The following is a 23,428-nucleotide window of genomic DNA, read 5'->3' on the forward strand; positions in this document are numbered from 1 at the left end:
ACGTTAGGTTACGTTGGGGCGTAACTATATTGATCAAATTTTCGGCCAGCCAGATTTTATGGAAACTGCCGTGAGAATTTTCCCAAGGTAATTCTCACGGCTGCCGTGAGATTAGACGCAGCCAAAAAAGAATGCCGGTAGGGTGGCCCCATAGTCACGATCAGCCAATGGGAGCACAATGCCGCAACCTTTCGCATAGCCAACTTTGCAGACTGCCGGCACAATATACAGTTCGGTCTCTCTAACTTCCCCACCCTTCACCTAACATGGTTCGTACGCTGAACTGACGTCATCATTCCGAAATATTTCGACTTATACCGACAGGTTAAAACGGTGAGAGCCAAACAAAGGGACCTTAAACCGCGACAAGTACTGCAAAATTGCTAATGCCGTAAAAAAGTTCTAGAAGATTCCTTACCAGACGTTGCGCCCCGCTGGTGGGTTTCCGGTCTGACAGACATTTGGCTCATTTGGTGGGAAGAATCCGCCATTCCGGGAACCGACGGAATCACCGGTCAGCGCGATCCTCGAGATAGGCGCTGCGAGGCGTTATTATGGACGGCGCACCAGGCGACAACAGTGGGGAAATCGAGGTGGAGACCAAGGAACCCAAGATGAAGGCACGCCGAGGTTCCTCTTCTTTATCCTTTTTGTGCTACTGTTCCGTGAGGCGGCGCACTCAGTTCAGTTCAATAGGACTTCATTGATAGTGAGGAGGGAAATACAGAAAAAAACTTGGTTGGAGTCCTCTGCCCAAGGCCCTAGAAGCTTCCGGCTGCGCTGGTCTTCAAAGTTCTGGTTGGACAGCGTCTTATGAAGTGTAATAGCAGGCCAGCCGGGAACTCTGTTCGGTTTAGAACGATGGACAATCACCCTCCGCATGGTATGCTATACTGACAGGTGAATAAAGACACCGCCGCCCGGCTTAATATTAATGCTATAGGGATGCTCCGCGTGTAATCCAATCTGCGAATCCCACAAGCCCTAATAATAAGCAGTGTGGCGGCGTCCTTATTCGCCAATGGGTACCGCACGCCATGCAGGGAGATTGGCCATCGCACCAAAACGAACAGAATTCCCGAGTGACCTGCCCTTACACTTGTTAAGATTCTGCGCGACGGTATGCTCGCACGTCCTGCAATGGTTTGAGGAGTCCCTCGGTGTGTAAGCAAGCTGCCTCTGACAAGCCGCAATGTGGCTGGGAACGGCCGGATCGCGGACGGCTCGTTTCGGTGTGATTCAAACTTCGGCAGCTGCAAATGTTATATGTAGCGACTTTCCCGATGGACGCGGACGCCGCAGCCGAGATCTCGACTCAGCATGCGCCGCAACTGCCGACCCCTCACGAACTCTGGAAAGAGTGTTGTGTGTGTCTGCAATATTTTAAGGCCGTGTGCAAAAGCAGAACGAGGGCTGTTTTGAGCGTTAGCCCTTTGGGCATAAATGTGCGTGGCCCCGAGCTCAGAACAGCATTCGTTTTGGAGTCGCAGAATTTAGTCGGTCGTCTGGGCGATAGCTATGACATTGTCACTACCTCGAAATTTCTGCCATTGGCTGGGTATAGCCTTGACACTCTGTTTGTTCCGAAATCGCCGCCATCAGCGGGACTACAGTCTTGGCACTTTCACTGGCGCAGTATATTTATTGCCTTGGCAATTTGGATTTCCCCAAATTTTCCCAGTCGGGTTATTGTAGCGTCGGCACTTTCCCTGCCTGAATATTTTTGTAATGGGCTGGGAAATAGTGCTGGCGCTTTGGGTACCCGAAATTTCCATGGTTATCTGAACTATAGCCTTGGCAACAAGATGGCAAGCCGGTCGAGTTGGTATTGGCTCATGGTGGTAGAAAATATCCAGCGCAAGGAAGACGAGGACGAGGAAGGTAACCGACACAGCTTTGGCGCTTTGGTTATCCGAAAATAGTATCGTCTTGGCACTTTGGCTGCTCTCAACTTTTCGCCATATGCAGTACTATAGCGCTGCACTGTCATTTCCCCAACATATCAGCCATCGGCTGCACTACAGCCTTGGCACTTTGGCTGCGCGAAACGTTTCCGCAATGGGCTGGACTAGCGGTTTGGCATTTTGGCTGCCCCAAAATTTTGCCCTAAAGGTTTTTTTTTTAATTATATACCTGACGAGTCAAAAAGGCCTAACAGGCGATGCCAGCACCCAGCCTAACAGCTGGTTGAAGATGTTTAAAATCTCATGTGTACATCCCCATTATGAAGTCGGAGCTCAATATGGCTGAAATAAGTTAAACACCCCTGAGAGGGAGAAAAGCGAGAACTAATATTTCCATGTTTTATCTTTTTTATCGAAGGTCCGTTGAGATATCGAACAGGTTCTTGCTGATATGGGCATCTCAAACACATAGCTAAAACTGTTGTACGAGATTCCGCCAATAACACCCATCTGTTAGGGAAAATCAGGATTTTGGAAAAAATTACGTGTTTTTTTAAACTTCTGACTGACTGCTAGGCCCATTATATTATCAATTCTGTTTTTCTTACAAAGTCTTCCCAAAGAGATCGCAAACCAATTTCATAGTTTTGCTCCAACAAACAAATGCTTCCCATCCAAAGATCCCAAACCAATTTCATAGTTCTGTTCTAACAAACATATTAAAAGTCGAGGGGGTTTTTGAACTCAACCCCCCCCCCCCCCCCCGAAGAGGACTTCAGTTTAATTTTGGCGGAAATCGAATATCGAATACCCCCGCCATCTCTTGGGGCTTTTCGTAACCACACGCCTCCCGGAGGATGCCAGGTTATTTATTGCTAATTTGTCAGGGATGATTATCCGTGACACCTGCTCAAAAAATTACGAAGGAAATGGTTAAGGGTCGCGATGACTTCAGCAGCTCCAGTAACGAGCTCCTTATGGAGCTAGTGTCCTAGCGGCCCACTGTGTCCTTCTAATTATCATGAGAACACAGGGAAAGCTCGCTAATTTCAACTTTATATTTCGAATTTTTTATTTAATTCAAAATGTGATGTTTTGTCAGGGGGAAACAATAACAGAATTTTACGTATAAAGAAGCCCATTATTTCAAACCCAAATAGATTGCGCCACAGATATTTCAACCTGCGCGGAACCCTTTGACGCCTTCGGACCAGGCCCATGGCCAGAGAAACGTCCCCTGTGCCTATAGACAGGCCCGCGTAGAACGTAGAAAGCAAAATAGGGTAAAACCAATCTAAATTCCATACGGCGGACGTTTCAACTACGTCGATAACAATTGAGCGGTGTTTGTGGTGCACTGACAAATGAGAGAGTCACATCTGTGGTCCTAGGCGCAGAAGCGGTCGCTGCCAATGACGAGTTGGAAGACGAGGACCAAGGATAGCGCTGCCATCAGCTGAAAAAATATGGCCGGATAGAAGGCCGCCGGTCTCGTCTTCAGTTTTGAAAAAATTGACGCATTTCCACGAAGGGAATCATGACGAGTGGTCGAAACACTGGGGATTGTTCTTACCGTAAATCACCTGTGGCATTGCCCACTCGCGCTTGTAAATGAGTGACAACGCGTGTATATAGTATGTGCAATTCCAATCCAATCCAATCGAATCAGATACAATCCAATTTATTCCGATCCAATCCAATGCTTCTCGTGCATGCAAAACACTGCGCCCAGTGACACCAAGCCCCACACGAAGCCAGGACCTAAGGTGCTTCATCCCTAATAGGCGAAGATGTAGTTTGTTAGAGGAAAAAGTGATGACTGCCGATTTTAGGGACAACAGGCAGGCGGCTTATTGAACCGTCAAAGAGCTGACATGCCCTATACTGCTTCCCAAGTGCATTGTACTGTTGCGTTTTTTCGCTTTCATTAGTTCGAACTTTCAACAATTCTAACTGACAACAATTGCGGTTCAAGTTAACTAGCTTTTACCGCAGTAGAAATGGATCGATCTTCTGCACAAAATTCGCACATTTCGTGTTGGAGCATGCCTGTAACCTAGTCACCGCAGTGCATGATAAAGCAGTCGTTCGAGCACACTATCTCGGTTAAACTTGTTTTAGGCTTGTTCCAATAAAACACGAGTTCCACCCCCGGGAGGGTCAGAGGTATTGGCAGCAAGCGAGAGTTCCTAACTGTGTACGAGTATGCACGGCTAACTTAATTGTTATGACCAGTTAAAAGTAGCGCAACACGGGTAATATACCTATTAGTTGTGCTCTAATAGGGGCACACCCAGACATCACCCGTCACTACCACCAGTAGGTGAAAATACCGAGTTGCCGGTGTACACCGAGGGGAACTGACCAAAACTGTAAAACTACTCACCAAATAAACACTATAAATCCATAAATTGAAATCAAGAATTCCCCCGAATGGGGAATTTATAAATGTGCTAACTATAGACAATTAACCAAGCAATCTATTGCCATCAAATAACAGCTTTTAACTTTACCTGCCACCTTATTTCAGAATGCTCTCTTCTGTCGTCCTGAAACATATATCCACCATGTCGCGCATGCACAGAGACATCGGTGAAGTATGAACAAAGTGTGGAATCAAATTCACAATTGTACTAAAATCCCTGACAATCAAACATTAACCTGTCAATCAATTGATCAACGCACGAATAAAGAACTATCAAACATAATTATATTCCAACTGAACCGAGAACTGAATCGACCACCAAATCACTGCATCAATCGATAAGTTTCAGTTACCCCCTCATTGGGGCTTAGAGCTTAAAATCAGTCTAATATCCTGGTAAGGGTTGTTATCGTGCTTTAAAGGAGTACTGACACCAAATTCTGACGCTTAACAAATAATATAATTCGCTTGTGGAGTTTGTACAGATGCCTCACAGAAATGTTTGCAGCGATACAAGGCTGGAATCACACCGAAAATCAATTTTATTGTCCCGGCCACGAGCTACCACAAATCGGCAGCACTAGCGAAATCGCTATCGGCGTGACGAAACATCTTTCGGCGTGTCTTGCCGGTTCAGCGTGACGTCATATAGTCGTTTGCGAAACCTGAAACGATAGTTTGCGCTGCTGTTGTCGGTGGTCTTCGTTTCGGCAGGAGGCATGGGCGTACCTCTGCGAGCAATGCTTGTAAATCTTGCGCACTTATCGTGTTCGTCGTCTTTGCTCTTCAATTCGTGGCCGGCGCGTGGTTTTCCCTTGCACTGGTGCCGAAAACTGTGCGTTGTCTAATCTAAGCGGCCTGTACGCGTCGCTGATCTCGCGGAAGCACTTGCGATGCAAGCTCACGAAGTGCGAAGTACTGCTTAGTGTAAGTCTGTCCGAGCAAATTGACGGATGACGCCGAGACGCATTATTTTCCCCGTGACGAGGTGCACCGTGAAACGTGGGATGAGTTTGTGCGCAGCGACGACCGCAAAAACTGGTCGCTGAATCCGTCGAGCAGAATTTGCTTGCTGCACTACTGGGATGACTGCTACCTGCAGCCCCCAAAGTTGATGAACGAGCTGCAGTAAAGGCGGAGTGGAAGCGAGAAGGCAGTTTTAGAATAGGGGAATGCATTGTTGCCCCCCCTCCCCAAGAAGCGTGGGGAACCCAAACGCAACGCGCATGTGGACGCCGATTTTTTGAAGAGGGGTGCTCCCAACAGCTGTTAACGGCTGGCGTTGCTCGGGTCGGCTCTGGTGACGGGAACTTTAGGCTTAGCATCATGGCGGAAATTTAATCGCCGCTATCTGTGCAACTGCGAATGGCAATCCCTAACACAACTTTTCACAACACTATCATCCTCTTTCTCCCATGCGGAACTGTATTTTCGCTCTAACTGCCATTTGAGCGATCGGTGACAACGCCATCTGCCGTGGCCTGTTCTTCCATAGCCTCCGCCTTTATGGTTCTTCCGCGCAGGTAGAGCCATTTTTTGGCCGCTTGCCGCACCGCGTTCTGGGTTTCACGGAACAGAGCGGCCAAGACGCCGCCAGTATAATCGCCTCAACTGCAGCCAAACAATGTTATTCTGTCTGTCGGTCTGTCTATTGTTTGGTAGTGACTCATCCGAGTCTGACATTTCAGACGACATTTCGATTGCTCGGTTGAGTGCGGACCATGCGCAGTCGTAGGAGGCGAGGTTTCAAACGACACTGACTGCACGGGTTTTAAGTGCGAATGCACTTCTTAAGCGACCCTGAACCTGCGTCCACCGGCGATGTCCGCATAGCATACCCACGTGGGGGATTGGCCAGGAATCTCCTCGTCTTCCTTGGCAACGGGGGGAGATGGGCGCGCGCTGCCTGGCATACCCACGTGGGGGATTGGCCAGGAATCTCCTCGTCTTCCTTGGCAACGGGGGGAGATGGGCGCGCGCTGCCTGGCCGCTGACATAGCACATACCCACGTGGGGGATTGGCCAGGAATCGGGCGTGAGAAGGGCTAATGCACCCGCTTAAAGGAGTACTGACACGAAATTTCAAAGCTGAGATCCGCTCTAGCAATCAAGTACAACGACAACACAAATAGGTGTCTGTGAATAAATGCATATTTCTTTCTTTGTAGTTGTGTGTGTGTGTGTGATCTCTCTTTCGCGAACATTACCGAACCGCGCAAATTCAACTCGTGCATTCGCACTTTCATATTCTTCCCCTCGGGGAAATGCGGGGAATTTTTTTTACGTGACGTTAGCAGCAGCAGTTCTTGCGGCCACACCGTCCGTCCTGCATTTGAGCAGCCATTTGGCGCCCGATGACCGAATGTGAAACTGATTGGTATAAATGCATTATAATTAATTCTACGTAGGCGGCTGACCGCTTTTGATTCGATTTCTGTAATAACTGGACCAAAAGGTGTTCTTTACAGCACAAAATTCGAAAGCGAGAAATTTAGTGTCAGAATTCCTTTAAGATATCAAATGGCAAGAGAAAGAAAAGGTTCCACTAGATAGGTTCCACGTTTCGCTTGGAGCGCTGGTAGGGTGGCTAGATTCAGGCGCATCTCCGCCGTATGGCAGCGCTGGCATCTAGGCACCCGACTTGGAGCAGTGGAACGCGGTAAATGTAAATTGACTTGAGAAAACTTCTAGCGCGTTATCTTAGGAGGAACGAAAGGGGGAGAAACAGGATGAGAGGTGAGCAGGAAAAACAAGGGAGGCGTTCATTTGGCAGGGGCGCCAGTCGACTATCGTCTTTTGTCGACATTTCCAACATAAGAAGCAGATACCCGATCATTTTTTTTTTTCAGGAATAATCCACCAGTTCGAAGCGACTGCAGGCAAAGCGATTGGCACGTGTTTGACTGGGGACGCTTCCATGCCCTCAATTATGCAGCATTAAGCGGGTACAATTCCAGGTCGCTTTCTCGCGTACGAATAAGAGCAGTTATAACGAAGCTACCTAAAATTAAGCGAGCTAAAAATGATTTTTATTGCGAGCTACGATGTCATATTTTTTGTTGGTGCATCACGACGAGATTTACGACTGCTTTCATCTTCCCCTCCCCTTTTCCCCGTGTCCCACAGCAGGGCCTATTGGCCTCCTCCTATAATAAAGTCATCCATTCCATTCCATTGCATCTAGCACCCGTTGCATTTTCCTTGCTGAAAAAGTGCCGGTGGTCGCAGTGCCCGGTTTGTCGGTAAGTGGCTGTCTGAAACTATGTGCTTCAACTATGTGTTTCAACTATGTGTTGAAACTATGTGTTTCAAAACTGAACGTTCACAGCCCGCATCCAACGCCACAGATCGCTTGAGGTGCAGCGTATCGTGCTAGCACTGGGCGGTAACGCTTTTGTTTTGCAAGTTGTTTGAATAGAATGTTTCAAATTAGATTTTTATTGCCTTTTGTGTGCTAAGAGTTTACCTTAATAAGTGAGAGATGCTTCATTGGTATTGAATAAAGCTGAAAGCGTGCAAATAAGGCAGTATTGCATTCTCACAGTAACGCCTGTAAGACCTTTAAGCTCTCTATGAACTGAAATTAGCTGTCGAAAACTCTGTGCCCGAAAAGCAAAGCAGAAAAAAAACGTGTTAACCTTCCAAATTACGTTTCGCAGAAAAAGCACAACCGTTGCTTCTTTTTTAAGATAACATAAGCTTGAACTGAGCATACTTGGTTAATTTTAGTTACTACATCTCATAATGAAAGAAAGATAACGAACCTTGTTTCACTACTCGGAATAATCAACGAGAATCAAAACCATGATTTCACATAGGGCTAGAAATATCGAAGCATGACGTCATTACCAAACAAGAGCGAGTGAAATTGATACGTACCCGCCGCAGTGGCCGCTTTACATATAGAGGCAAAAACCAAAAATTTAGATGTGTAGAGATTTTGGCCCATGTTAAACATTCCCAGCTCGTCAAAATAAATCTTGAGCCATCCTTTACGGCGAGCCACATAACCCGTGTGTAGCGTTGGCATAGACACAAAATTAGATTGATAAAAATGTAGGTAGTTACAGACGGCTTACTTAAATTGTAAACTGCGGGCTTTAAACCAAAAACTTGAATTTATTTTGAATTTTTTTGCAATGGTTTTGTTCGCCTCAATATTGATTGTTTTTCAGAACTCTTTGGAAGAGGCTTCAAGTGCTGAGCAGCATTGGGAGAGCATCGGTATTCCTGAATAAACAACAAAAGCAACGACGACCTCTCTGACGTCCCGTCCATAAAGAATGTACTTCATTGCCATGCCTGAAGTGGACCATTTAAGTGAATGCAAAACTAAAATGCCCACGATGCGTATTTCTTGATACACATTACGCCTAATGCCTAATAGTGTATTTACTCGCGTAATGATCTCCCTTTCTTTTTCAAAAAAAAGTCATGCACATTTAGGGGTGCGTTCATTGCGCGAGTGCAATTTTTCGCGAGAAACTTCTGAGCACAGAAAACGCAAGCATGTTGAGGGTCATAATTTTTATGACAGGTCTCATAAATGTAATAAAAATAATAAAAACACAACAAAAACTCCGCACAGCGCCGCCAGCCTCGTTTCAAAGTGACGCAAAATGATGTGTTTTCATAAATTTCGGAGCGCACCGGAACGAGTTTGCTGCGGGGTGACAACACTTGAACCAATAAGTGGCAGCCGCTGTCACAGTGCGGGACATCAAAGCAACATGGGGGCCGACGCAGCAAGCTGAAAGCATTTTTTTCTTTGTCTTGTGAGCACATTATGCGCATTTAGTAAGAGTTTCTTCCTCATCAATATTGAACGCGCCTTGAAACGGAAGGAAACAGAGGTAAGCACGATCATCAGCAGCTAGACTTGGCACACATCTGTTATATTGGTGCGGCAAGTTCAGCGGGTGTTCAATGTGCGGGAAACAAAAAAAAATCGAATTTTGACAACAAACATGAAGGGTGCGATCACTACGCGAGTGCAATCATTATGCGAATAAATACGTATTTAATGGGCATAAAATATTTAAACGACACGCGGCAGTGCAAAAACAAGGGAATACTTCGACCATAAAGATATAGCAGTAAACCTTTTATTAGGGTATTCATTTGTCACCGAGTTGCTCGTGTCGAGGAAAAATGAATAAGCCCAACGGATGAGTTTGACACAAAGGAACACTGGACCAAAATGTTGATGCAGCGCTCTTACCTTTACTCCCTGCCACCCAAGAGACGTTTTCCGTGCTCGTGATATGGAATGAAGACGAGTGAAGCGTATTTTTTTAATGAGTCACTAACGAAAAAGTAAATCAAAATCAAACACGTTTGTCTCGAGCTGAGAGGTAATGTTCGCAGTCCGGACCTTTGAAGAGTTTATGTAGGCTTTTTAGAACGGGGCGCTATTCTTTCAAAGAATGCCTGTGATACGGTAGGTTTTTAAATGCATTAATCCTGCTAGTGTGCTGTAGTGAAGTATCTCTCAGACAAGAGCATCAGCATTTACTTCCAGAGCAACTACCGTGTCTTATGTCAGGTTTTTATTGTTGCTGATAAACGTTATTGTGACACAAAAAAACCCCAAAGTCCAAGGTTTGCAAAAAAAAAATTAGTTCTTCAGACGGTACAACCTGACTGACGTGAGCCACCAAACCTTGCCACCAGGCCGCGCCCGGACCGTTCCTTCCGGCGGTGCGCGCGACCCAGCTTTGGAATAAAGAGTGAGGGGGTGAAAGAAATTTACGATAAGCTAGAAGTGATAATGCTGGTATCTGGTAGAAGCAGCTTCGGGGCAGAAAACATATGCTACTCTTCCAATCGAGCTCCTTGAAAATATCTGAGCACGAAGTCGTGGGTTCGATTCCCGGCCGCGGCGGCCGCTTTTCTGATGGAGGCGAAAAGCAAAAATGCCTGTGTGCTCGAGATTTCGGCTCACGATAAACATCCCCAGGGGGTCAAAATTTATCCGGAGCATTCCCCTACGGCACGCGTCATCGTCTGGGTTGCTTGGTCCCGTTAAACCCCAGAATCAATCAATCCTTGAAGATGTTTCTGATTTGCACCCTATCTAGAGCGTGTTGAAGATACAGTAAAAATTCCGTGACCTCGCAAAGCTAGGTGGAATAAGGTTGATATCCTTGGTTACAAGCTGCGCCTTGAGCAAGAACGAACAACTCTAATCGTTGCGTTAGCGCTAACTATCGCTACGGAAATGTCCGACCCTCCATCCCTGTGGCTGTGCCCCTTTTCTTGCGCGCGAACCCGGGCTCGTCCAGCTACAACTTTCTTGGAACGTGTATTTTATGAACCTCACAATGCGCGTGCTCTAAACGTATATATTTAAGGCTTTTTCCTTAAAACTTGTCATTCCTGAGTTTAGGCTCCGATTCATTATGGTTTAATTTTTCACGGTGCAAGTTTTTAGCATCTATTGTTGAATCAAAAGTGATCGACTTGAACTTTTCACTCAGTTATGTGCACAACGTGCGGCTTCTAATGTAACATCGATGAACCTGTTACACGCCGCAAGGGGTGTCTAGTGTTTTTTATGCAGAAATGCATTATAGTCGGGGGTTGTCGTGCGTCCCTTGGCCGGCGTGCGCAGCGCGTCTGATGATGATTGTGGCGTGATGCTCCTAGGGATTGGCCAACCAAACAATCCATCACGAGATAGCTTCGCGTTCAACCACTATCGTCATCTTCCCGTAGGGGAACCGCTGAAGAAGAAGAAGCAGAAGAAGACAAAGCTGCGAAGAGGAGGGCTGCGTGAGTTTTGGCTACCGTTATCCTCCTCGGCCGGCGCATCTTCCCGATCTGAACCCGGTCGACGAGCGGCTCATCGCGCCTCGACTCCCCTTCATGAGCATCAGGCGGCTGACTCGAGGCAACGGGCAGTTTGGAATCAAGGGACAGGCGGTGAACGTGCCCATCGACGTATCGAAGGTTGTGCGGTGCCTCCCTCGCATGGTACCCGAGGACGTTGCGTTCGACGTTCACATCAAGCGGAGGCGGATGAGTCCGGCAACGTACAAGCGCGGGTTGGTGAAGCGCGGCAACATCCTGGCTTGGCTCAAGCACCTGGAACACACCCCGCTGTATCGCGCCATCAACGTTCGGGTCGATTGGAGTCGGCTGGATCACTTCGATGACGGCGGCAAACGAGAGAAACCGCAGGAAGACGACGTCGATGATGCTGACGGTGAGTTCGAAACGATTCCCGACGACTTTGACGTAAACGTTCCTCTGCAGTTGGCGGTTGCGTTCAACGCGGTCTCGAAGACGCTTCTTTATAACGAAGCGGAAATGACGGGTGTGGGAAAAGAAAAAAATAAATGATTACGCTCACACTCTCGCCTCTCTCTGCGCCATTAATCGCATTACACTCATCGGTGCACCCAATGCATTTCTGCATTCTCACAATCCCCCTCGGAGAGGTGCGGGGATTTTTTTTCAAGTAGGCGTCTTTATTCAAGTGGATTTTCTTTTTAACACGAACTATGTGTACATGGCATGCTGAAAATACATACATTCTGGTAGACGTGATGAAATTGACATTATAGATTTATATACGTATTTTTAGAACGAAAGGACTGGTGCAAGAAGCAAACACTTTGAAACAATTCTCAGGATGCTACAAAGTATTCAAAGTACGTCCGACCTATACCCTTAGAAAACGTTTTTATGCACCACATAAAAATATCTAGAGCAGAAAAAGAGTGCTTTCTCTGCGTTTCAATAACTCGCTAATGCTGGTGCACACTTTGTGTTCGGCGCGGGTAACGTAGTACCTGCGTAGGAAGAAGTTCAACATTTTGAGCCCGAGAGTTCGTCTGTACGGTCTGCCCAGGCCAAGGCCTTGGCAGGTTGCATCCAGGGACTCGTAGTCGACGTCGTAGGCTGCGACGCCAAAATTGAGGAGAAGCGCCTGCTTCTTGGCATGACATGCCTGGATGCGGGAAATGGAAAAGAAACGTCTTTGAAATGCTAAAAAATATCTTGCAGTTTATTTTTATAAGGTTGAGAACAAAACATACAAACAACTGGCTAAATACGTTCAAATTAACCAATTTTTTGGCGACTAGAACTATTATTCTACTATTCGTACAAGCTTAGTTGCGTTTTTTTATACTGCATGTTAATGGTGGATGAAAGGATTAGTGTATTCGCACTCCTATTTCATGGAGTTATAGAGCACCTTTGTACCAAATTTGAACCTCATAGCACATATACTTCTGAGTTATAAATGTTTTTTTTCTTCGGCACCGGGCTCCCATACAATCCTACAACTTGAACGCACCATCACTCAGATAACCCAATTAATTCGCCGTATCACGCACAAACGGACCGGACTGCAAGAACCAGACCTCATCCGACTCATTCGAGCCGTGCTTATCAGCCGTGTTACGTACGGTACGCCTTACCTGTCCCTCAAGCCAGCCGAACGGCGAAAGCTAAATATTCTTATCCGACAAACATACAAGACGGCCCTCGGACTTCCTACATGCACATCGAACGCCAAGCTGTTGCAACTGGGCTTACACAACACCTGGGAAGAGCTCTGTGAGGCGCAACGCACTTCACAACTTCACAACTCACTAATGCTGGACGTGCGACCCTAGTGCGCCTTGGATATCCACCGCCTCCGGTCTCCAGATGTAGAATACGTGTTCCACTGCCTATACGGAAACACATCCGCGTTACCCCAATTCCTAGAAATATGCATCCCACTCATCACATTGGAGAGAGAGAGAAAATGACCTTTATTGAGTAGTCCGGCGTGCAGGGGCGGATCAGGCCACGCACGGCTTCACCGCCCCTTGTCTAGTATCTAGACCTCGAGGAACACTAGGCCAGTGTCCCGGCGTTGGCTACTTGGCGGGACCGCTTCCCCCCGCTAGGAGGAGGAGGGTCTCCCGTTCGCACCTGCCGGGCCAGGGCGTCCCCGAGCCACATTGGAAGACGAAGGGCCCACGCCAACTATCTTCAGGCACAATTTCAAAATCAAAAGGAGGTGCTGTACACAGATGCCTCTCCCTACGTGACCAAAAACGCCTATGCGATTTCAGTTGTAAATAATACACTTCAGACCGTAGCCACAGCCACTGTCCTCACCACGGACACCGCCATTGCAGAGGAAGCAGCAATAGCCGTGGCAGCCACCACAACACAGAGCGACTACTTTACGATACTGACCGATTCTCAAGAGGCTTGCCGCAACTTTCTGCGAGGCACTCTCTCCCCAGCAACCCTCAATATTCTCAAAACCAAAACTCACCTACCTGACCTCTGCAATATCTGGGCACCAAGTCATTCAGGCGTAGTCGGCAATGAAGCGGCGCATACCGCGGCTCGAGAAGCAGTACACCGGGCCATTGCGGACAGCCACAACCCTATGCCAACCACCCCCACTAACTATACGCCCCAACCCCTGCTGACATACAACGACATCCTCTCTCACTACCCACTATCCCGCAACAGTTTCCGCCCCCACATAATCAGCTATACTTCGCCAGCTCCAAACTAATACCTTTCCCCACAACACGCTCTGGCACAAAATATTCCCCACCCAATTCTCCCCTCAGTGCATCTTCTGCCCCACATCAGGAACACTATACCACATAGTGTGACAATGCCCGAACATCCCAGACCTCCCTCCCAATCCCAACCCTACCCCTTCACAGTGGGCGGCGGCGCTGAACAGCTCCGACCCCTGCTCACAGCTTCGGCTGGTTAATGGGCCCGGAAGGCCGGCTACAGCCAGGGAGTCCTGGACTGAGGACACCCCTCACTGGTCCGGAGTGACTGAACTCAACGGATGGGACAAACAAAGTTTTTTCCTCGTCCTCCTCCTCGGCACCGGGGCGGCTGCGCACGATCAGTCACTTTTCCGACAAGGTGACGCTTCTAATGTCATACTCGCGTCTCCGCGTTGTGGTCTGACAGTTTGACAAATAACTGAGCTCGCTTGGCGCATTTTTGGTAAAGTTATAGCCAAAAGCCGACATCTAAACCGTCACCATAACTTCGAGAACCTTCCATTCATGGCGGACTCGCTTAGACGGAGCTGCGTGAACTGAGCTTCAAACTAGGCAGCTGAGCGTCAGCTGAGAAGCTCAGCCTCTTTGGCCAGCTGAGCTTCCAATAACCCATTTTTTGTAGCTATACCCTGGAGAATGGCCGTAGTTTACCTTTCCAACGGCCAGACGCCAGAACGTACGGCCAGCCTGCCAGCTTGCTTGTTCAGAACCGCGCATGTAAAAATCAATACTTGCAATCGTTGGTTCCGTATGACTACAGGCGTGCACGATGACGTCGTCGGCGGGAAATGCCTCTCGCTCTCTCGCTATTTTTCGTCTAGCTCTCTATGCCGAACCCATGAAGGTATGAAGTGGCTGCCTGCTCCGGAAGCCACCAGTATCCCGGATGCCTAAGGAGCAACACTACGTAGGATCAACCACGCTAGAACCCACACTCTTAGTCGCGTCCCGTATTGCGTCCTATTTATATGCGGTGAGCGGTCCGGATATAAAAGGCCCTGACAGGCTTCTTTTCCGTGACAAAACCTCAGGTGGTTGCAGCACGCTTATCTGCTGCGCCAACGGCCCGTGTCACGGCTATAAACTAGCAGACAGCCTGACGGCAGGAATAAAATAAAAAAGGGGGGCAATCGTGAAGCTCCGAGCGATATGTGTGGCTTGCGGCGCATGCGCGTATTCCTCCTCACACAATCGCCCACGAGCTACTTTTGCGATGGCCGACGACGCGCGGCCGACGACGCGGCGAAAGCCGAAAAACCTTCAAAAATGTCTCGCGCGCACATGCGCAGTAGGAGTGGAAAAAAGTTCGCGCGCGGCGAGTTGTCGTACGGTGCTTTGTCTCTATCGCGCACGTGCGAGGAATTTGACCGCAGAGCAAGTTGGGGTCCCGCGCTTTGACTTCTGGTCTGTGTAGTTCATACTTAGTTCCGAGCGTTCACACTTCCTTGACCACGTTCGCTTCCGCTGACATCGAATGTGTGCTTCGAGGTTCGTGCAACAGTGGAAACAACTGCAAATGCGATGGGAATATTAGGGCCACCGGTCACGCAAGCCGAACAGCGACGACATTTCAAGCCGGCTCGTGTGTGTATTGCGGCCATAGCCCGGTTGAACACGAAAGGATAGGTAAGTCCCTAGGTTTCTTGTTTTTTTTTTTTGTTCGAAGGATGGGGGACGCAGACTGTAACAATTAGTGTTTGTAGACAACTAGTAAGGGCCACGAAATTACGCCGCTTTCGTCGTCGTCGTTAGAGGCGCGCGCCAAAACCGATCTCCGATAGCCGGGGCCGTACGGTAAATTTGACGTGCGTTATAGAGAGGATTCGGTTTCCCAGTGCGGCGGCCGTTTTGGTATACAGGCGAAAAATAAAAACTCTTGCACATGTGAGGTACTTCCGTTGCCGTAATGAGTACCATGGTGCCATAAAGAAATTGCATTTTTACACGCGTTTCATTGTCCAGGTCAAGGCACATAAAACCCAGTTTGAATTTTGTATTTTTCAATATTCCATGGGCCCTGCTTGCCATTTTTGGTAGGCGTAGCAAAAAGTTATGTAACGTTTTTTTATAACTAGGTTTTCGCGTCATCGTTTCGGCTCATGACTTTTCTGGCGCGTTGAGTAGTCTGGCTTCTGCGGCGATTTGTAAAGTTCATTACGGTGCGTTTAAGTGGTAAAGTTTTCACATGAAGCAACATGTATGAGTAACACCAGCACCGATCTTGTTGTGTTCGACACAGCTGTCGTCTGTCTGGAGTGTCAACTCGCGGTTTGCAGAAACATGATAGCACTGGCAGCGCACACGCGGCGCGTCGCCGGCGTGGAGGTCGCTCGAAGTTGTGGCTTCTAATGTCGTTACAGATGAGCTGGCTGTTGCTCGGTGCGCGCAGTTTACCTATGCTTTAGCAAAAGATATTGCTGGCCATTTTGTTCGATCTTGAATAAAATGTTTTGCGCCACACTATTGGTGGAAATTGTTTCATAAAAGGAAACTAGGGAACATTACCCTCCGCATGTAACAGCGAACGGAGTTTCTTTACGACGTCCAATTGACGTGTCGGCGTCAAATAAAATTATTGCAACGTTTTCTCGCACGCTTTTGCACTGAAGAAGTGCTCGGCCTTCCTATGTATATGAAGAAAATGTCCTTTTGGAAAGCGTTTGAATCTACAAGCAGTAAGAAAGAAATAATTGCCTAAACTACAGCGATGCACTTGCCTGATTTATGATATTTTCACATTTGCTAACGCTTTGGTGATACTTCTGCTGCGCCCCTTCAGGCTATACTGTTTTACCGCCAATAAATCTTTTGTACCTTGCCACTTATTCACCTGCCGTTTCGTTTCTTCACGCAGTGCCAACACAACAGATTGCTACCCGTGACTCAACGTTTTTGAAATGTTTACAAGGTGTTTACATTCCAGTGCGACGACATTCCAGAAGCAGCAGCTCCCGTGCCAAAGATTGCTTGGGGTGATTCTACAAAGGCCATCTACATCATCGGAAGTGGTGTACCTGGACCATAATTCAAGCCCGGAGAATGTACTTTTTCTTTGCTTTGTAATATATTACATTAAGGACATGAGATACCCGTCAGCTTTAGGCCAAACGTTGGGCGTTTTACAGTCACTAGCCTGCAAAAAAGACGTTTCCTCCCTGTTTTGTAAGCAGCACGCTGCAGAGAAATCCACGAATGAAAATATTTTGTGTTCACATTTGTATTTTGGATATCAAATAAAAAGAAAACATCATTCCTTCGACATGGCGTCATTTATGTAATTTTCATCTCACACTTGTGCATGCTCATGGATTCGAGAATGACAAAATACTTAACATTTACATACCCAACTCAGTTCTCTGTTCGTGTCGCAAGCTTGTATGAGTAGACTATCACTTTAAGATCCAGATAGGTTTAAGGTTTACAGCTAAGGTTTACAGCTTGCTTTACAGCTTTGCTTGCAACATGGCATTATGAATATACGGAGTTTTTTTATTTCGTGGTATGTGCATTGAGGTCTGATAAATCAGGTGTCAAAAGACTCAGATTATAAAGGTGAAACATAATTGCATAAAAAGTGAGGTCATGAAGATGTTCCAGAAGTGCACAAATTACAAATGTGTTAGTGCAACTGCAGCCATTGCAAACCGTTTATTTGTGACATTGTTTTATATGGTCTAAACTTCCGATGTAAAAGGGTGCGTTCATGCCGAAGTGCTATGGTTTTGGTGAACTGCCTTGAAAATGTTGAAAACGATGAACCGCTACCTTGCGCTTCCGGGTACAATAATATAACTCGTCAATAACATAAGCGCGAATGAAACGAGACCACTTAAAAAATTGCATAATTTCAGAGAATTGTCCACTAATGCGCAGCATTCTTATGCCGCTTCTCCTCAGTGTGAGTCTTTTAGAGTTCAATTTTCTTGGTTTTTCTAAGTCCTGTCCGTCCAATTATCTCCACTTACCCTATTATAACGATCACAGGTGTTACTTGCACCCAATCTTCATTTTTTTTTGTAAATGAAGGGCGTTACAAGGCTCAGCATTTTTCTTATTTATATATTTTTCTTGTTCTTTAGTTTTTCAAAATTTTGTTCGACCAATTATCTTCATCTACGCTATGATAACGATTACAAATGGAATTTCCGCTCTACATTTTTGTGGAAATGCAGGGCGTTATACATTTCGCCATTTTCCGTGATTTTTTTGTATCTTTTTTAATTTTTAGTTTCTCAAAATTGCGTTTGACCAATGATCTTCATTTACGATATTATAAGGATTAAAGGTGGAACTTCCGCGAACCGTGCATTTTTCTGGAAATGCAGGCGTTACAAGTTACACGGCCGAGCGCTTAACCGGTCTCGCGATCCATAAAAAAAAACGCACTATCTAGAGGGCCGTCCGACGGCTCTTTACCTGCGCGTCAACGCAGCAATTCTACAGGCATCGCGACACAATGTTATGTAGAGTGAGTGATTTAATATTGGTTCATTACATTTCCAGATGCGTAATTTACAACCGCCCCCCCCCCCCCTATTACAAAAACAACAAAGGCCAAGGCATGTAACCGCACCATCGGAAGAGCTACGACGAGCAGAAAAAATTCAGAACACCATTTCATACTTGGTATACTTGCTACTCGTGACGAGACAGCTGTTATTTTCAGTACGACAGTGCGCCTTACGTGTTAGTTATTTACAAGCATTGTCATAGGAGGCACTTTCCGCCAATGTCCAGGAATACTTTTGGTAATAAGGCAGAAGAACTGTTATCAATTCCGTTTGCATCGATGGAACAAATCCTCTTACGGCGCATCATACTGTTGGAACGGGCACACAGCATGACAAAAGGTTTCCGCTCGTACCAATGTACTTAAATTCCCGCAAACCGTTGTATTATCCCTTTTTGGTAGGGCGATCGAAAAACCGTGGTCTAAAGAAAGCCACTCGCCGCCGAATGTGTTATTTAAGACTCCTGCTTGACACGCAACAACATGCAGAATACTTATAAGCCCATGTTTGCACTCCCCCAGTAGCCCGTGGGTCGTGGTGCAGTGGTTATGATATCCGCCTTTTGATGTGTTGTAGTCAACCCAGGTTCGATTCTTCGTAGGGGTTGCAGCTATGTGCTTACATGTCTTGCATGATGTAACATGTGTTAGAGCATTCGTCACGGGTTGCTGGCGTTGGACTGGCAATGCGAGCGAAAAAAAAAACCGGATAAAATCGATTCGGGCCGATTGGCTTTCTTTCTTTTTTTTTTAGTGAAAAGCAACAAGACCGCTTATTTGAGGGGCCGTATGATTTGGGGGCCGCTTCGTAAGCGGGAATAGATCAGCATAACGGGCCGCGTAGAAAAATTACGGCCAGCAGCCCGCCGAACACACGGCCCGGGGTTCAGGTGGCCCTCGGGTTAGGCGGCCCTCAAGAGGGCCGCTTAAACGCCGGGCCGCGTGGTCGGTGGGCCGCGTGTTTGGCGGGCCGCTTGCGCTTGAGGCCGCCTGAACCACCGCTTTATAAAAGGCTTTAAATTGACGCGGCGGCCCGCCTGCATGCGGGTCGTATAACCAGGAATTGACTAAGAGTGCAGTCTAAAATGACAACACGAATACAGCAAAAACCTAAAAAGAGTCCCTGTTATGCGACAAAAAACCTTGCTTTGACAAGAAAAGTTTAGTTTTTACGGCAAAGCCATCTGTTGTTACGACACACATTTCTGTCGTAACAACAAAGCGAATTTCTCAACGACAAACATTCCTGTAGCCACAACAGAACTTCCATATACGCTACTATTCACAATGGACGATAACATTCAAACCGTCTGCAACTACTGATGGAACACCAGGATCACGAAAAGGAAGGGATTCGGCACGACGGAACATCAAAATGAGGGCAGGAATACGAGAACCGATAAAACCTGAGAATACCGACACAACAAGAATACGACAAGATGACAGCAGAAATTTTTCCTTTCGTCATTTTCGACTGGGAAGGCTCTTAGGGACATAAACAGTACTCCCTAACCAGACGACGATCTGGCTACCCTGTCGTAGCAGTTGGCCGCCCCCTCCCATGGCTAGCCAACTCAACTTCCGGCCCTCAGTTCCCAGCAGCTATGGATCACCAATCCACCGCGGTGGTCAGACCAGCGATACAGAAGACGGTGCTAAGAATCGCTGGGTCCGGACAGGCCGCCATTGGAACTTTACCCTGGCAACGTTCAACGCGCGCACTCTGTCTAGCGAGGAAATATTAGCTGTACTTGTACTACCAGAGGAGCTATCTGATATTAAGCGGGATATCGTAGGGTTAAGCGAAGTTAGAAGGATAGGAGAAGGCTTCATGGAGTTCAGTAGCGGGCATACTCTGTGCTACAGTGGATCCCGAGAGAAGAAAGAACACGGGGTGCGAATTTTTATCCACAGAGAAATAGCAGGAGACGTGGAGGAGGTTTTCAGCATTAGCTGGAAAGTCGCGGCTGTTGTGATCAAGCTAAACAAGCGATACGTGCAGGCTAACCATAGTGAGGGCATGTACGCCAACCACCAGCTATGATGATGAAGCCATAGATAGCTTCTACGAGGACGTCGAATCAGCAATGAAGAAGGCAACAACGCAGTTCACAGTTGTGATGGGAGAATTTGGCGCAAAGATCGGTAACAAATAGAAGATAGATCAGTGTAAAACTTCGGATTAGACAATCGCAACAGTTAAGGAGATACACTGTTAGGATTTGCAGAGAGAAATAGCGTGAGGTTAATCAACACATTCTTCTAGAAACGAAAAAATAGGAAATAGGATGGTTAGATGCAAGAATCATAATCCGCGTAATTATAGTGCTCTAAGGTATGTAATTTCAGTTGGCCTGGAGTATCCCTCGGCTTTCATTTTACTGATTAATGTGGACATGTGTTGGCGACGCTACGAGTTTTAGTACCCTGCACCCGTCCTGCGTGTATGTGCCTAATGTCAGCGCCTTCTTTTTCTTCCACCACATGGCAAAATTGATCGAGACAGTCAGGCAGACAGGCCAAACTTTACCCGTCTAGGCAGCCGGATAAAGACTGTCAGCTTTAAAACAAAATCCCACTGGAGGTGAAGCAAGAGTGCCGCGTGAGAGCGCTTGATGTCCTAAAACGGTGGATGGGGCTTAGTAAAAAAAAAAGAATTGAATTATTAAACATTATACGCTGGAAAAAAGTCCACTTCTAACAAACACAATAAAAAGGAAAAAAAAACAGGCGCACCAAAGTTTGATTTTGATTGTAGGGTTTAACGCGCCGACGCAACGCAGGCGATGAAGCGCGCCGTAGTGGAGGGCTCCGGATTAATTTTGACCATCCGGGGACCTTTAACGCGCGCCGAAATCTCGTACACACGGGCGTTTTTGCTTTTCGCCTCCATCAGAAAAGCAGCCGCCGCGGCCGGGAATCGAACCCGCGACCTCGTTCTCAGCAGCGCAACGCCTTAGCCACTGAGCCACCGCGGCGGGTAGGCGCACCAAAGTAAACAAAAATAACGGAAAAGAAACAAATGAAACACACATAATGAAAGAGTGACTTGAAATGGCGTTGTCAGTCTTTTGGCGCGTCTGTGCTCCACCGTCGTTTACAGTACTGCTTCTAAATCCTGAAAAGCGGTAAATGAACACGGCTATAAAACATTGTGTTGCCTAAACGCTACGGGGACGCGTAAGGTTGCTCTAGTGGGGTCAGAATGCGCAAGCATCACTTTTAGTCAAGTTATGGGATCATTTGTGCTGGTGGGTACATTCACATCATCCGCTGACGGTTCATGTCATCGTCACTGGCCATTATTCCTAGAGACTGGGATAATTAAGGGCTGGTATGTTGATACTTTCCTCAAATGAGACCTGAATTGTCCCTGAGACTTTACAGAAACGGGCAAGGCAGCCGGCCGCACCAGCTGAGTCTTGGACTTAAGAGCCAGATTTCAAATACGCCCGCATCAACTCTTATGGAAGGTTATCTCTCCTCCTCTCTCTCTCCCTCTCAGCTGCCATTCTCATAGGCAAGTTCCATTGAGTGGGTTTGTGGGAATAGAGGGTGGGTATGTGGACGTCGAATCCAATTGGAAATTTGTCAATCTGCATTGAGCGTCGGACAGCTGCTGTTAAACCCCACTGGTCGATCCATCTGAGTGGGTACGTTGTTGGGCCTAGCGTCATTATATAAAGGCTTTTAGAGTATCTGCACTCTTTTTTCTATTGTTATCTGCCACCAGCATTTTCATTGGTCGGTTGGCACCATGTGATATTTGTTTAGATATTGGCGCAGCAATTTTGTGTCTGGGCGCCTCTCCTCGATCTCTCTCTCTCTCTGCTGCCGGACGCTAGAGCGGACGGTCCCACTTTGCCCGTCACAACCGGCGGCTGTTTCGTTGGGACCGATGGCAACACTGCAAGCCAGAAACAAAATGGACCCCAGACGCTTCCGAGTGTACGAAGTGGCGGTACTCTTAAGCGTAGCTCATTTACTGACGGTTATTGGGCCCACATTGAGCCTTAAGTCTACGTTAGCCCGTGTGCACCGGTTGAGGAAGTGTAAGTTGAAAGTGTAACACTAGGGCCCACGTATCGCCACCACAAACCCCGTTCGCAGCTACATGAAGCGTCACAGAAAATGTCATGCCCTCATCGTTCCCAATGAGAATTTTCATGAGAAATTTCTGGCTAGGCGGAGACAACGGGAATTGTGATAGTGGGTTCTGGCAATGGGGATCTCGACACGGCGTGTTTGCGCAAACTGAGCCAATCCAAGGCGAGCGGGAAAAAAGCTTTCGTGTTCTTCACAAAGTATGCTTCGTATACAAAAGTTAGTGCTAGCTCAAGGCGGCCATAATAGCGTAGGGTTGTTTCCTCCATCCACCGGAGATATTTTTTTCGTTGTCTTGAGTTTCCGGAGAGCTGAGAAATGCTGAAAAATGGCAGCATCTCCACTCCGTGGGTGATGGCGAGTGTGCGGAGTACGGGGACTCGAAATGACATCCAAGTTGCGTTCCGAGTGACATCCGATTTGCGCCCCTACCGTCATTACATTTGAGCCGTGAGTTGCACTTTGATTATTCCCTACATGAAACTGGAACTGACGGCTCAAATCAAATTTGACGTGATTTTCACTTGATGGTGGTGTGCGCACGGACGGACGCGGACGGACATGGGGAGGTCCTAAGGTATTCCGCACCGTTACAGGGGAGGGAGTAAGCCGTTTGACTCTCGGGTACTAACTCAGGGTCCTAGCCCAACGGGTAAGACGACTGACACTAACTCTATCTAGTCTGCCAGACGCAGGCTCGAATCCTGCCGGTGCTTGTGTGATTTTTTGCAATTGTAAATGTTAAGCGCACGGACATGGACAGACATTATGTTGTCCTAAGGTACTCCGCACCTAAAATGCGCCGGCCTGGTGCACACGTGCTCCATGGGAATTCATCCATGATCCGCTACGTCTGTGACGTTGGTTGGTTACAATGAAGTCAATTGTTCAGATGGCACATGCGTAATTGAAAACGTCACCTAACAACGAAGGTGGGACT

At 47.3% G+C, this 23,428-nt stretch overlaps 1 protein-coding gene across 1 annotated transcript in view; it reads right to left on the minus strand.

Moving 5' to 3' along the window:
• Nucleotides 1-11,803: 11,803 nt before the first annotated feature.
• The window catches only part of LOC144137869 (uncharacterized), a 42,453-nt gene continuing 30,828 nt past the window's right edge, over nucleotides 11,804-23,428 (minus strand). Inside the window, exon 6 of the mRNA XM_077669884.1 lies at nucleotides 11,804-12,283. Coding sequence (XP_077526010.1) covers nucleotides 12,038-12,283 — 246 coding nt within the window. The 3' untranslated portion in view covers nucleotides 11,804-12,037. The remainder of the gene's footprint in view (nucleotides 12,284-23,428) is intronic.

This window comes from Haemaphysalis longicornis, unplaced genomic scaffold (assembly GCF_048455015.1).
Source record: "Haemaphysalis longicornis isolate Haplotype H1 unplaced genomic scaffold, Haemaphysalis longicornis Haplotype H1 scaffold_5, whole genome shotgun sequence".
In the NCBI taxonomy this organism is placed as follows: Eukaryota; Metazoa; Arthropoda; class Arachnida; order Ixodida; family Ixodidae; genus Haemaphysalis; species Haemaphysalis longicornis.